This window comes from Enoplosus armatus, chromosome 18, assembly GCF_043641665.1.
Source record: "Enoplosus armatus isolate fEnoArm2 chromosome 18, fEnoArm2.hap1, whole genome shotgun sequence".
NCBI classification, from domain to species: domain Eukaryota; kingdom Metazoa; phylum Chordata; class Actinopteri; order Centrarchiformes; family Enoplosidae; genus Enoplosus; species Enoplosus armatus.
The window spans coordinates 10,059,648-10,073,741 of record NC_092197.1 but is presented as its reverse complement, the minus strand read 5'-3'; the positions used below and the strand labels follow the sequence as shown (position 1 = coordinate 10,073,741).

General features: G+C 40.5%; 1 protein-coding gene across 1 annotated transcript in view; it reads left to right on the top strand.

Moving 5' to 3' along the window:
- The first annotated feature begins 1,780 nt into the window (after nucleotides 1-1,780).
- The window catches only part of LOC139301563 (endoplasmic reticulum metallopeptidase 1), a 16,741-nt gene continuing 4,427 nt past the window's right edge, over nucleotides 1,781-14,094 (top strand). The window contains exons 1-8 of the mRNA XM_070924996.1: nucleotides 1,781-2,055; nucleotides 5,127-5,431; nucleotides 7,433-7,560; nucleotides 7,748-7,853; nucleotides 8,174-8,320; nucleotides 8,476-8,568; nucleotides 10,750-10,962; nucleotides 11,181-11,401. Coding sequence (XP_070781097.1) covers nucleotides 1,781-2,055; nucleotides 5,127-5,431; nucleotides 7,433-7,560; nucleotides 7,748-7,853; nucleotides 8,174-8,320; nucleotides 8,476-8,568; nucleotides 10,750-10,962; nucleotides 11,181-11,401 — 1,488 coding nt within the window. The remainder of the gene's footprint in view (nucleotides 2,056-5,126; nucleotides 5,432-7,432; nucleotides 7,561-7,747; nucleotides 7,854-8,173; nucleotides 8,321-8,475; nucleotides 8,569-10,749; nucleotides 10,963-11,180; nucleotides 11,402-14,094) is intronic.

Here is a 14,094-nt window from a genome sequence, read left to right as displayed (position 1 = left end):
CGAGTGCGTCACTAAAATATGTTTATGTATTATGTGTATATTACAATTATTTTAAATGTCAAAACTACGTGTCCTTCTCGATTATTCCCTTTAGCAAGTCGATGCCGAGCCGAGAAAAACAATTAGCGTTTGAACGTTAGCTACAGTTAGGCTAGCGGCTATGTGTTTACATGAGGGCGTCTAATGGAAAAGTACCAAGGACAGAGAAAAACTTAGAACAAGGACACGAAAGGCGTATGATTTCCATATGATTATGAAGTACAACTGTCGCCTTATTCCATCTAATGTTGACACTTTGTCATTAAAAAAGCAGTTAGTTCATCAGTACAGCATATATGTTTAGGTGTGTGCAGTGGTGGAAGTACAGTAAGTACTGTGCAATTACAGTACAATTTTGAGGTATTTGTACTTTACTTGATTATTTCCATTTTATGCCACTTTTATACTTATACGGCATTACATTTCAAAGGTAAATATTGTGCTTATTACTACACTACATTTATTTGGCAGCTATAGTTCCTAGTTACTTCTAAGGTTATACATACAAAACATATGACTAGTTTATAAAATATGTTGCATTATTAAACTACCCATCAGTATATAAAGCAATACAACTTAGCTTTACCTTGACCAACTACATCATTAAAGTACCTATTACATTTTAAAAGTAATAGAATAATATAAAACTGGCAGGTGCCATTCTGGATAACAAGTCAACGAAGTCAACAACTTTTATACTTTAAGTGCATTCTGTTGGTGAAACTTCTGTACTTTTACTTAAGTAATACATTGAATGTCGGACTATTACTTTACGTAATGGAGTATTTATAGTGTAGTACTGCTACTTTTCCTTAAGAAAATTATCTTACTTCTTCCTCCAAAACATCTCGCCTGCTATTCCCATCTCGTCCACACGATGGCGACAAAGCAGCCATATAAACTGCAACTGTTAGTGTACCTCTAATCTACATTTAATATGTTATATACTAAAATGTTAGATGTTAACAGTATTTTATTTAACAGTTCTACATGTTTACATTTTAACACTTTTTTACTAGTTAAAGTTTTTACTAGTGCCCAGCTACAACATTAAAATGCTGCTTATGTTGTAATCCGTCAGTAATAATAATATAATATATAACACACTCTTAGAGAGGCCATTCTGTCTGCATTTAAGTTTCTTGTTGATGAAAGGTACTATATAAATAATTTTGCCTCGGCTTTCTTTGGGATATTTTCAGTGCATTTTACTGATAATACTTAACATTTCTATTTGAGTATAATTGTGAATGGATGTAATGTAATGCTACTTTTACTTAAGTAAATAATGTGAATACTTGTTATAAGTCTCACAAACGCAGGATTTATTGCAGGCGCTTCTGCTGGATTGCATTACTGTACAAGGGGTTCATTGAGTTCATGTTAAAGGAGTAGTTCTACATTTTGGGAAATACACTTCTTCGCTTTTTGAAGGCAATACAGTGAATATTTCCCTAAATGCTGAACTATTCCTTTAAAGTGTCAACAAATCTTCTGTTCACTTCTGACAAATAAATTAAAAAGAATTATGTCTTTTTGGCTCATATGGGAGTGATAATGCCAGTGTGTTGATGTCCCCACTTGCTCTGCTTTTCTTTATTCAAGCGCCTCGCCTCTCCCCCGCCCTCTCATTGAAGTTTGTCCTTCAGAGCGATCCGTCGGTCGTCCAGAGAAAAAAAAAAAAGAAAAAAAAGCGACGCCTGTAAGCGACGCTTGCAGCTGATGTACTGCTGGCTCAAAAATGGAGAGCGACACCACTGTCAGGAGAATAAAACCCTTCGGGACACAGAATTATGCAGCGCAAGATAACGACGGTTCCCGGGACCGGTGCGGGAATAACGGCTACAACGGTGACCCGAAGAGGAAGCCAGAAGTGAGCCTGTACTTGCTGCGGGAAGGACTGGCAGCTTCCCTGGTCTCTGTGTTTATTTTGGTGCTGTGGGGACTCGTTCATTTGTCGTTACAGCAGCTCGTCATTGGGAAACCGACCGGCGAGTTCAACGCAGTAAGAGCAAGGTGAGTTTTGTCTGCTACCTCTAATACTCACCTCTTTTGTCTTTAAATGTTAGCTAACGGTCTCGAAGCAGCAGAGCTTCGGCTAACCTTTCCTCTAGTTTGGCAACAGACCCGCCTAGAAACCACTACCGGGTGTCCCTCCCCTCCACCTCCACCTTTACCTCCAAGGTAAACAGGTGTTTGACCGGTGTGTAACGGTCAAAAGAGGTAACCTCAGGAGAGAAGAGGAACAGCAGCCTCAACGACTGATATTTAAATGATGTAGCCTCCAACAAGTCAAACTCTCCTGCACAAAGCCTTTTCAAATGACCCAGAGATACAAAAAAAAGACCCCAAGAATATTATTCCATAAACTCGAAATCCAAACTTGTAAAAAAGGAGTCGTTATTTAGTAGTTATTTATTAAGTTTATTTAAAAGATAATAATAAGATAATAAATTAAAATTAGTTTGGGCATAAAATGTATTAGTGCTGAAACATTAGTCCATTGATTTGAGCAACAATGCAAAATCTAATGTAACGATTCTGAAAATCTAGTATTGTGTAAAAGTTCATTTGCAGCTTCACAAATGGTGAGGAAAACCATGTTATTTTTTGTTTCACATAATTGTCACTTGAATGCCTTTTTGTTTTTCTGACTTCTCAGAACTCGTCATCTCTGACATTTTATAGAACACAACAAAAAAAACAATCAAAACAAATATTATCAGATCACTGCAGCCTGTATGACAATAGAAAACATTACACATCCTGTTCATTACAAGAAGCTGCAAAATTTCCACAAAAAAAACAGAGCTCCTCAGCTTTTATCAGATTGTCAGTCCCTGTGAGAAGGAGAGACTAGGATTATGGCGCTGAATCTGAGGTCCGCAGGGCTGCAGTTGAGCTCTTGAAAGTACTGTGTGACAGGATTTGCCATCATTTGGCTGGTTGCTCTATAAATGAGTCAGGCGTGCTGCATTTGAAATGATTAGGGCTTTGAGCTTCTTTGGTCACAATCATGACTTTCATGAGTCCCTGCCCTGCCAATCCAGATTTGAATTATGAGCCTGAGCATAAAAAGATGCCTCAGAGACTGTAAAAAGGGAATGAAAGCAGTTCAGACGTCTTTAATGTCATTTGGTACCACTTTGTCACTCCAAGAAAACTACATGCAGGGGAAGACAGGCTGGCTTCACCCACCATGAGTAGATGACAGATGTTATTATTTGGTGCCTGTGAGCATCAGCTAGCACAGCAGCACTTCTGCTGGTGTGGGCAGTGGAGCTAACATTGGTCTTTCTTGAACAGGTGCAACAAACACCACCAGCAGCTGCTTTTTTAGAGAAAAGATGAGGGAAAGCTCCTTTTTTTTCTGTGCCATATGGGTTACTTGGTAAGGGAATATGTGCAGTGACAAGGAAGATCAGGTCAAAGTAATACAGAAACAAACTCAGGAAACATAAGAAAGATGGTTCACACCCTGTTTGTTTTTGAAAATGAGTTTCTTTGAAGTGATTGAGAAATAAATGAATTTTAGTTGTAGTCCTGTCTGCTGTGGGGTCATCTTTGTCACTTTGGAAAGATCTTCCCCCACCCACTTTATTGTGTGAAAAAGGGGTGTCAACCAATTTGCAGAGTTGTATATTCCTCAACTCAAACTGCAGATAACAGTTATTTTCATTATTTATTAATCTGCTGAGTATTATCTCAGTGAATTGAGTAAACATTTGGTCTATAAAAGATCAGAAAATAGTGAAATATGCCCGGGAGTTGATGTATTCACATAACTTTGTTTCTGACCAAACAGTCTGAAGCACTAAGATAATCATATATCTGTCTAATCGATTATCTATATGGGATGCTGCCTTTTTGGAGCCACCAATAAAACACATCAAACTGTATGTTGTTGCATTGCTAACCTGTATAAACCTCATTTAAACAGTATTTGGGGAAAAGGACGCACACAAATATTTTTTCAGTCATCACAGCCAGCACCCCATTCGTTGTCTGACATAAATGAAAATAAATGTTCATCTGAACTCTTAACAGGTGAATTCTCTGCTTATGAACCAGCTACGAGTGACTGAAATGAGACACTGTTTAAAAGGCTCATATTCAAGACCAGAGTCTGTAGAAATATCGGAACCTGAACCTGGTTTCATTTCAGCTAATCATGTAAGTGTCTGCAAGCAGTAATGATAGCAGCACTTAAGGGTCCACTCTCCTGTATGGTACATCTGTAATATTTAGAGGTGTTACTCTCACAAACACACATGCACAAACTGTGTGTGTTTCTGCAACCACGTCAGCAAGCACACTCACATCTTCAGGAAAAGGAAACCTCAAGGTGGTTTTAAAAAGAAAGCCCCCTTGAAAATTATCATCAGTCAGACTGTGAATCTGAAGGAAAGGTAACCAAAGAGCATTGTAAGGAAGTTAGAGATAAAGTAATGCACAACATCAATCCAACTATCACTTTGAAGGAGCTACAGAGTGGACTGAAGGTGCACCAGTTTACCATATCGTATGAGCTTTGCATAAAACTGGCCTGTATGGGAGGGTGGCTAGAAAGAACCACAAGAAAAACAAAGTGAAGCCCGTCTGGAGTAAGCCAGAAAGCATGAGAGTGACCTAGCTAAGATATGGGACAGATGTGGTCAGATGAGACCAAGATAGAGCTTTTTGGCCAAAATATGAAGCACTATGTGTGGTGCAAACATAACACTGCCCATGCCTCAATGGAAGGACTGGGCATCTTGTTAGAATTGAATGGATGGAGCAAAATACAGGGAGATACTGCAAGAGAACCTGCTTTGAAAAAAAACTACTGTTAGAGAATATGGGTTTGTAATAAAAATACTGAATGGAAACATATGTGTGGGTATCATTTGTAATCCAAACATATCTGTTCAGGGAGTTGAATACTTTGGCAAACTCCTGCACATACTGTATATCACAGTAACATTGAGGAAACTGCAGGAAGTTAAAAAGAAATGCTGTAATGTTGTGATGGAACAAGTAGGCTTGGTTTACTGCCCCTTCACAGGTTAACAGCATCACAATATTCTCTTTCTCACTTCACAATCTAGACGGCACTTGGAGCAGATCACCAGCGTCGGCCCTCGGCCGGTGGGCAGCCCGGAGAACGAGGTCCTGACAGTGGGCTACTTGTTGGAGCAGATTGAGAACATCCGGGTTGAGACAGCAGCGGGTCCCCATCAGCTCACGGTAGATGTGCAGCGCCCCACCGGCACTTTCTCCATTGACTTTCTCGGAGGCTTCACCAGCTTCTATGACCGTGTCACCAACATTGCTGTCAGGCTGGAGCCTAAGGGTGGGACACAGCATCTCATGCTAGCCAACTGCCACTTTGACACAGTGGCCAACAGTCCAGGTACGAAAACATTCCTCCTCCTCTTGAAGAATTCTGCCTGCTGCATGTGAACTCTTTCTGAGGCCATTGAAAGTGGTTGAGATGAACAGGAACATGTAGGAACATGCACATCTAAAATTGAGAATCTTTGTTTTCTCATTTTGGGTTTAATTGTTGTGTCCTGCCACCTCAGGATGCTGTAAGGAAATAGTTGGAACAGTGGGAGGTGTTGTGACTGATCTGAGAGCAAATTCTTTTGTTCCTTGTATTTTTATTTCTAGCCATGCGTGGCTCTAGGGATGGCATTGTCAGTCGGTCGGTTGATCCACCACTTTATCTCAACAACTATTGAAAGGATTTACTATGACATTTTGTACAGACATTAATGTTCTGAAGAGGATGAATTGTAAACTTTGATCCTTCACTTTTAACCTTGCGCCATCATCAAGTCAAAATCTAAATTTGTCCAATATTTTGGTTTATACATGCAAACTAATGACATCCCCAGAAGCCTCAGCTGTACTTTGAGTTTAGTGCTAGTAAATAAATGATGAATATGGTAAACTTGCTAAATATCAACAAGCTTCTTTGTCATTGTTAGCATGCTGATGTGAGCATTTAGCTTTAAGCATCTCTGTGCCACAGTGCAACCCCACAGAGCTGCTAGCATGGCTGTGGACTCAAATGCTGTCAAACCAAAAGGTTTCCAGCATGCAAGTCCTCAGGTGTTTAATGATGATAATAATCTAATTTGTGTCCCATGTTGTCCACTGTAGTCATGTGGACCACACGTGAAAGCCATAGCAAGCCCCTTCAGAAAACTTGGATTCTCTTTTGCAAACAGCCATATTGTGCCTCTAACTGGAAGCTGCTAGGAGCAATCAGGGGTCATGTCTAGACTGCACAATAATAACAGTGTTTGTTGAAGATAGATGTGTCTTGTTCGAATTCAGTATCTTTCGCTGTTTCACGCCACACCCATGAGCCTGTTGGAGAGACATGTTTTCCCACTTCACACTAACACACATGTACATACATGTGCACACACAGCTTCACCGGCAGAAGGAAGCTGATCCAGGGGGTGTGAACCAGGAAGACACAGGCATTTTCATGTCCACCACTCCCTGCCAAGCCTTTGACTTTGTTCATGCAAATAATACTGGAAAAAAGAAAGAATATATAGGTAATGCATTGTCTTGCACATATTTTTGTCCACATAGGTTTATTAGGTAAGCACGGTCAGCACAGCAAACTGATAATTTAAGTCAAAGTACTTATTATGTAAATACTTGTTTCCAGGTTAAAGCCGTAACGTGCACAGTTATTATTCTGGCTTTGACTTGTTCTTGCCATCTTCTGAACTCTCACATAACGTTTTGGGGACAAGGATTAATATGTAGCCGACATAAGAGGCAGCGACAGGAGTGTGAATGGTACCCAGACAGGGAACGGACTCCCACCCCCACCTCATGAACACATTCAATCCAGAAAGCCGGAGCACATGATGTCTCAGTTTGGCTCTCTGATCTTTGGGCATTTTTTTTTTCTTCGCATTTATTCTCAGTAAATCATGTTCCTCACTACTAACTTGTCTAATCTTTCCGCATCACATGCCCTGTTCACATGGTCTCTCCTTTTCTTCTCGCTATTACCCCTTTTCCTTTTTGTGCTCTCGCCATTGTACAAGCAGTGGGAGCTGGGGTTTTACCAGCTTGTCGCATTCTTCACATGTTTCCACAGAGAGCCCACTCCCTACATTGTCATGTGTTTGTGAATGTGTGTTATTCTGATGTACTTCAGAGTTAAAATCATCTGCATGTGTCCTAATAAACAGAGCCACTGCGTCAGGACAATTGGGTGATCTGGGTGAACATTTGCTTTACTCAACAGTTGTAAATGTGTGTAAATGCCAGGCCGAGCCAAGCTTCTGTTGCCTGATACAAATGTGAATGGCAAGTAGGAGGTCACATTACCCAGCTTTTTAGTATTTTTGACACACATACACTTGTTTCCTTGTCTTAGGTGCCAGTGACGATGCAGTGAGCTGTGCAGTGATGCTGGAAGTCCTCCATTCTCTGGCCAACCAGTCTACTCCTCTCAATCATGGAGTTATCTTCCTCTTTAATGGGGCGGAGGAAAATATCCTGCAGGTAAAATGAAGTGACAAAGACAAATATTTTACACTTTAGATGTCAGATTAGCCTGTCTTCTCCACTTTGGATTGTCATGTAATATAAAATGTCTCATCTGTTTCAGTTTTTCCTATTTTCTCTGTTACATTCTTACTTTCTCTCTCACTAACTCTGTGTCTCTCTCTTTTCTTCTTCTCTCCATCAGGCCAGTCACGGTTTCATTACTCAGCATCCGTGGGCTAAGCAGGTGCGAGCCTTCATTAACTTGGAGGCTGCAGGTGTCGGGGGCAAGGAGGTTGTTTTCCAGACAGGTAGTGTACCAAATTGGCCTGGTTTGTTTGTTTATTCCTCTGGTTTTCTCTGTTTGTTTTGCATATGTTTGTATGTATAGCCCACCACCAACATTTCTTTCTCCTGTAATTGGGAAAGCTTGCAAATAAATGCAATGTAGTTTTTGCTATCACAGAGATGTAGACCACAAACAGCTAGTGTTGAAGACAGCAAGGGACAGGGCTACAGAGCCCTGATGATTTTCCTTTTCTACAGAATGATTATTCTTTGTGCCAAAACTTAGGAAAGTGAGATAACTGTCCACTATATAAAATCTTCTTTCTTCCTGTTCCTCAAAAAGGTCCAGAGAACCCGTGGCTGGTCCAGGCCTACGTTCACGCAGCCAAACACCCCTTTGCCTCTGTGGTCGGCCAGGAGGTCTTTCAGAGTGGCATCATCCCCTCTGACACTGACTTCCGCATCTACAGGGACTTTGGTAATATCCCAGGTAATGCTGAACAATCTTGAGAGTACAGTATAGAAATTATTAATGAATGCATGAATCCGGTGGCTGCAAAGATGCTTTTATTTTGTGTCTTTTTCTCTGTCCTTTTTCTATGTTTTTACCTCATTCTGTGTACATGTGTATTAAATTTTTTACAGGCATTGATCTGGCTTTCATTGAAAACGGTTTCATCTACCATACCAAGTACGACACTGCTGACAGGATCCTGACAGACTCAATCCAGAGAGCCGGTACGCAAATAAGCATGTATACCTACATGTACTAAACTTAAATAGGTGTTATCCTATGCGTTTATTTAACACTCATGTTAGCTGGTGGGTGTGTCTGTCTCTCAAGGAGAGAGCGGTCACTGCAGCAGTAGACTGGTGTGGTAAAAACAGCTGGCAACGCCGTTTTTCTGTCACAGACACAAACGCATGCTGTCCAATGTGCATTACCCCCCAGCTCAGCACTCTGCTGATCTCATTATTTCCCTGAGAACTAAGAAATGCACACATACATAGCAGCATCAGGCTTTTGCTGTTGCACTTGCCCTCATTTACCTCGTGCATCTGTGTCGCTGAATTATTTTGCTTTACTTAGCAGAGAATGCAGTCAGTCAGCACTAAAAACCTGAGACAGTTGGCATCCTTCCTCTCTCGCTCAGCAGCTACTGGACATCTCCCTCTTCTTCTTCTGTGTACAGTAATTCACCGTGAAAGGCATGAATTATTAGAGAGAGAAAGTGAGATTTCAGAGGGAGGTAGGAGGTATTTTTAGTCTGAAGAGCAGGAGGCAGTTTTCTAAGGTGGAGAGTAGATACAGCACAGGGGCAGTTGAGGAGGAAGATACACCAGTAGCTCTGCTCTGTTGATCCCTGCAATGAGCACAGCAGGTTTTTGGTGTAACCCGCCTCTTTCAAAGCTCACCCTTCACAGCTCTGCCTTTAGACAAAGTGGGGGAAATGTGCAAGGCTAGCATTGCTCTAATGTAGATTCACTTTTGTTCAAAACAAACGTAGGCCTGGATCTGTTTGTAACGATGATATTATGTAGATATATAAACAAGAGCAATATAGCAATAGCAATATCAATGTTACTGTGGAATAAAATGATTACGTATGATTTTATAAATCTTGTCATAGTGAAATTCAGAAAGGAAAGTTGTTGGTATATCTTAAAGCAGAATCGTGTAGCTAAGCAGTGAACCCAACATTAACAAGTAGATGTTGTACTCTCATTTGTTTACACATTTAGGCCTCAGCGAGCCTACCAGGCGGAAGAACAATGGAGCTTTGTCTCGCCTGTGTGTTTGTGTGTGTGTGTGCTGCATTGTGCAGATGTACAGGCAGCAGCACACAGATAAAAGAAACTTAGCCTTGGGCAGCAGTAACCCACACAACGACCTCTTACTGATCCTTCACGTTGCCAGATTTCTCATCTACATTCAACATCATGATTGTAGCCAATTTCATGAAAAGTCCTCTACGTGTCCTGTATACTGGTGTACAACTGTTGTGTAACTACGAGAGGCTGTTAAGGTCATAAATCAGACTTGTTCTCACACTCATATACCATCATACTCTTTCACACACACACTACCGCTTTGGGCAGGAATCATATTTGCTCACACACACACACACACACACACACACACACACACACACACACACCACATCATCATACTGTATCACAAACACAGATAAACACTCTCACTGTAGTCGTGTATGTAGTGTGAGAGAGTATTGTGTTGTATGTGCATGATCATGATGCCGTTATTTCGAGCAGGTATAATTTACAGCCTGAATTGTCTTTCATAATAGTTTATATACTGTAATTACCAATAAAATAAAATGCTATTATTTAAAGATAGATGGTAATGTAACTGATGATTAAAGCAGAGACTGTAAGGCTCAATACACAATAACAAACCTCTGTTTACTACTATCTTTTTTGTTTAATGATTCACATGGTGTTCATGCACATTGTTTTATTGCTGCAGAAAATACTGTCTAGGTGGCCGTGCAGGAGTGACAAAGGCCACTACCTCACACACTGAGTCAACATTAAACTGCATATGATGTGTCAACTCTATAAAGGAGGATCCTTTTGTCCTTTTGTCATATGATATGAACTTTCATATTAAGTTATAGTATATGAACCATTTCCTTCCTGTGATTGTGGGGGTAGAATTACAAATGGTGGGAACCAAAAACCACAATAGAGTAAACTCAGTATTTACACCTTAGTTTGTCTATTTCCATGAATTCATACTGTCTCTTGTCCAGTCCTGGACAGAAGTTAAGACCTGCTTGTACCCTCTGGCTGTCCAGCTGACGCACTCTATACTGCAGAAATCAATGCAGCTAAATGCAACAGAGCTTTATCGTGTTACATTTCAGCTTCACCTCAAAACTCATTTCCTGTTTTCAGGCGACAACATCCTGGCAGTCCTGAGGTACCTGGTAAAGTCAGAAAAGTTGGCTGATTCCTCAGAGTATCGTCATGGCAACATGGTATTTTTTGACCTGTTAGGGGTAGTTGTGGTGGCCTACCCAGCTCGTGTTGGCACCATCCTCAACTACATGGTAGCCGCAGCCACCTTCTTTTATTTGGCCAAGAAAGCCTCGCTGCCAGGCAATGGAGGTATGTCACCATTTCCTTCGGTGGATGCATGTTATGCCATTTCCCGTTCTGGGTGTGTGTTGTGTGTTTTCCTCTTTGTGGTACATTCAAGGATTTTTCTTTCAACATGTAAGATAAAAATTGTCCAATCCCAGCTTGAGGGGCCAAAACCATATAGTTAAACTAATTTCATTTTTCTGTAGAAGAGCATTTACCATTCATCTCCATCTCTCTCTCAGGTGGCCGCTATGTTCGAGATCTGGCCTGCGCCACAGGTGTAGCAGTCCTGAGCTGGTTCGTCACCCTGATGTCAGTGCTGATTGTAGCTCTGCTCGTCACTCTGCTGGGCCGCTCCATGTTTTGGTACAACCACTTCTACGCCTCCATCTGTCTGTATGGGGCTGCTGCCACGGGCAAGATGGTCCTCATTCACACGCTGGCCAAGAACTTGTACTTTGGAGTAAGTGGAGTTTTTAATGTAGGAATTCCTTAAATGTATAGTTCGACATTTTGGGAAATATGTATATTTGCTTTCTTGCAACTAGCCTGTTCTCCTCTACAAAATCCACCTACCAGCACCTTTAGAGGTGCTGCTGCTTCCAGTCTTTATGCTAAGCTAACCATCTCCTGGGTCCAGCTTCATGTTGGGCAGATATGAGAATGGTAACTATTCCTTTAACTTTGGGCAGTAACTTTAAAGGACAGATGGTGTGGGTACATGTAGAATTTGAACTATAGTCTACAGTAAATGGTGGAGAAGTGCTTTGTAAACCACATTGTGTCACAACAGTCACTACACATACAGTTGTACTGCAAAATTAAATGGGAAAATTCTGTGTATAACCTTAAATCTAGGCCAAAGCGGAGTGTTGAAATGTTTTCTCTGTTGCTGAAAGAATGTTGACCAGCTTGACTTAGATTGATATCTTTTAATGATACTTCTTGAACAATGTTTAAGGGTTGCGTCTGAACGCAGTATAGACTTTGTTTTAGTTCAATATGATCAAATTCTGCCTTTTTGTAAATTGTTTGAGGTAAAGAGGAAGTCACATTATTTCTTTGAGCCTAATATGCCATGACGACTCGCTGAGCTCTCATTTAATGGGGACTAAAGTGCAGAGAGGAGAAAGCCAGGTAGTTCCTCTTCCTCCATGGGGATTACAGAACATCAGCTCTGTGTGTGTGTGTGTGTGTGTGTGTGTGTGTGTGTGTGAGTGTTTATAAAACTGTAGAGGTGTCAGAGCAGCAGTCACATGTATGCACTCACTCAACAAAGTACTGTTTACTGCTGAAGACCAACTGACTTGTCTCGCTGTGGTTTTTGATATTCTGTGCAGGAGGGAGTATCTCATGGTTTTCCAGCTATCAAATGTTAGCATCTCTGCCAGCTAATAGCAAAGCCAGTGTTAGTTTGAACTTACTGTTTGGTACACTGTGTAAGTTCTCTATATTTTAGGAGCAGCTACTTGCATATTGTATGTCTGACATTTAGTAAACATAAGCATTTGTCTGTTATTAAAACCATAACAGAAAGTTTATATTCATCTGGAGCTAACCACATTATGAACTGAAGCTTTTCATGGCCGTTTTCCAGAGGACAAGGACACAGACTAACCTTTCTCTCAGACCACATAAAGCTTCTCATCTCCAATGGAACAAAACCTCTATTCAAAGAGCCGAATATGTCTTTAGTGATTTGTGACAAAACAGTCTAGATATGTCTGGCAAGTTTCATTTAATAGTGCAGACAGAAGTCATTTGTCCTTAATGATGATGCCTGCATGAGAACTCAAGTACCACTTCATTAACACCATCCATCATGTTCCGAATGTACTCATTTATAGTGATTTTAAACTGGATATGATATGTATTAATTATAAATTATATGAAAGTGGATATAATAGTGGATGTTACATAAATGTTTTCACTCAGTGGAACTGTCAATGTTTAGGTAGGTTTTGTTTTGCACCCGTGCTACTACCACTTATCCATAACTTTTAGCTAACTATTTCAACCTTTTATCCATTATTATCCATCATATCCACTCTGCTCACTTGCTAGCTAGCTTTTATGCACTCTGCAACGCAACATTGTTCAGGTGTTATAGTTGACTCAATATGTGGGTATTTTCTTTATTAAATCATAAATTCTATTTTATCATGTTAGCTACTCCACAACATTTCCACATACTGAAGTACCCCCTGTGGTATAAGTACCCCCTGTGGTATAAGTACCCCCTGTGGTATAAGTACCCCTGGTTGGGAGTCGCTATTCTGGTTAAACCAAAATAACTTTGAAACAGGCAACACTAAAATCTTCACCTCTTTGCCTACAAAAGTACATGCAGAGAGTTGAATTAGAAACAATGATCTCTGTGTTGTTGTAGTCCCACAAGACCAGAATTTGCTGTACAAAGCTCCCTGTAGACACTGGGGATTTATTTGCATGGCAGTGATGCAAGACCATATGCTGCTGTATTGATTTGTTATGTGTGTGTGTGTGTGTGTGTGTGTGTGCATGTGTGTATGTGTGTGAGGGGTTTCTTTATGACAGCTGGTTGACAAATCATTCAACCAAAAGGCAAAGTGAGAAAATAGCTGGGCGAGTGCCTCTCAGTGAAGCTGAGCACAGTTTAAGTTTCAGGATACAACAGTGGCCATGGTGAAAAGTTCCCGTTGTAGGAACTGGGAAGTATCAAGTCATATAGTTGATTCTTTGTTCCTGTTTACTGTTTATCCACAAAGGTCACGAGTTAGTGATAAGTAAAAATGTATATGTAATATTATTTGTGTAAATAAGGCAGAAACTGAGGTGTACAGTTTTGTAATTACCAGCATGTACTGGGCAACAGGTCTGATCTCTTCACATAAGTAGCCTATGAAACAACCTCAGCTGCTCTGTGTGTTATTCCTTAATTAAAGTGATGCATTTCAGAGGCTACTTATCTGAGGAGTGAGTTGCCACCACACACACTTCATGGACAAAAACTTTCAACGAGCATTCCTCATTGTCAACAGATTTTAATCCCAAATAGTTTGAGCTGATGTATACAGATAATTGTGATGATGCCTTGGGTAGAAAGGAGGAAAACAAGAACAGCTCTGTTAGTCCATGATATTTGGTTAACAAGATAAAAGTAGAAGATGCTCTTAG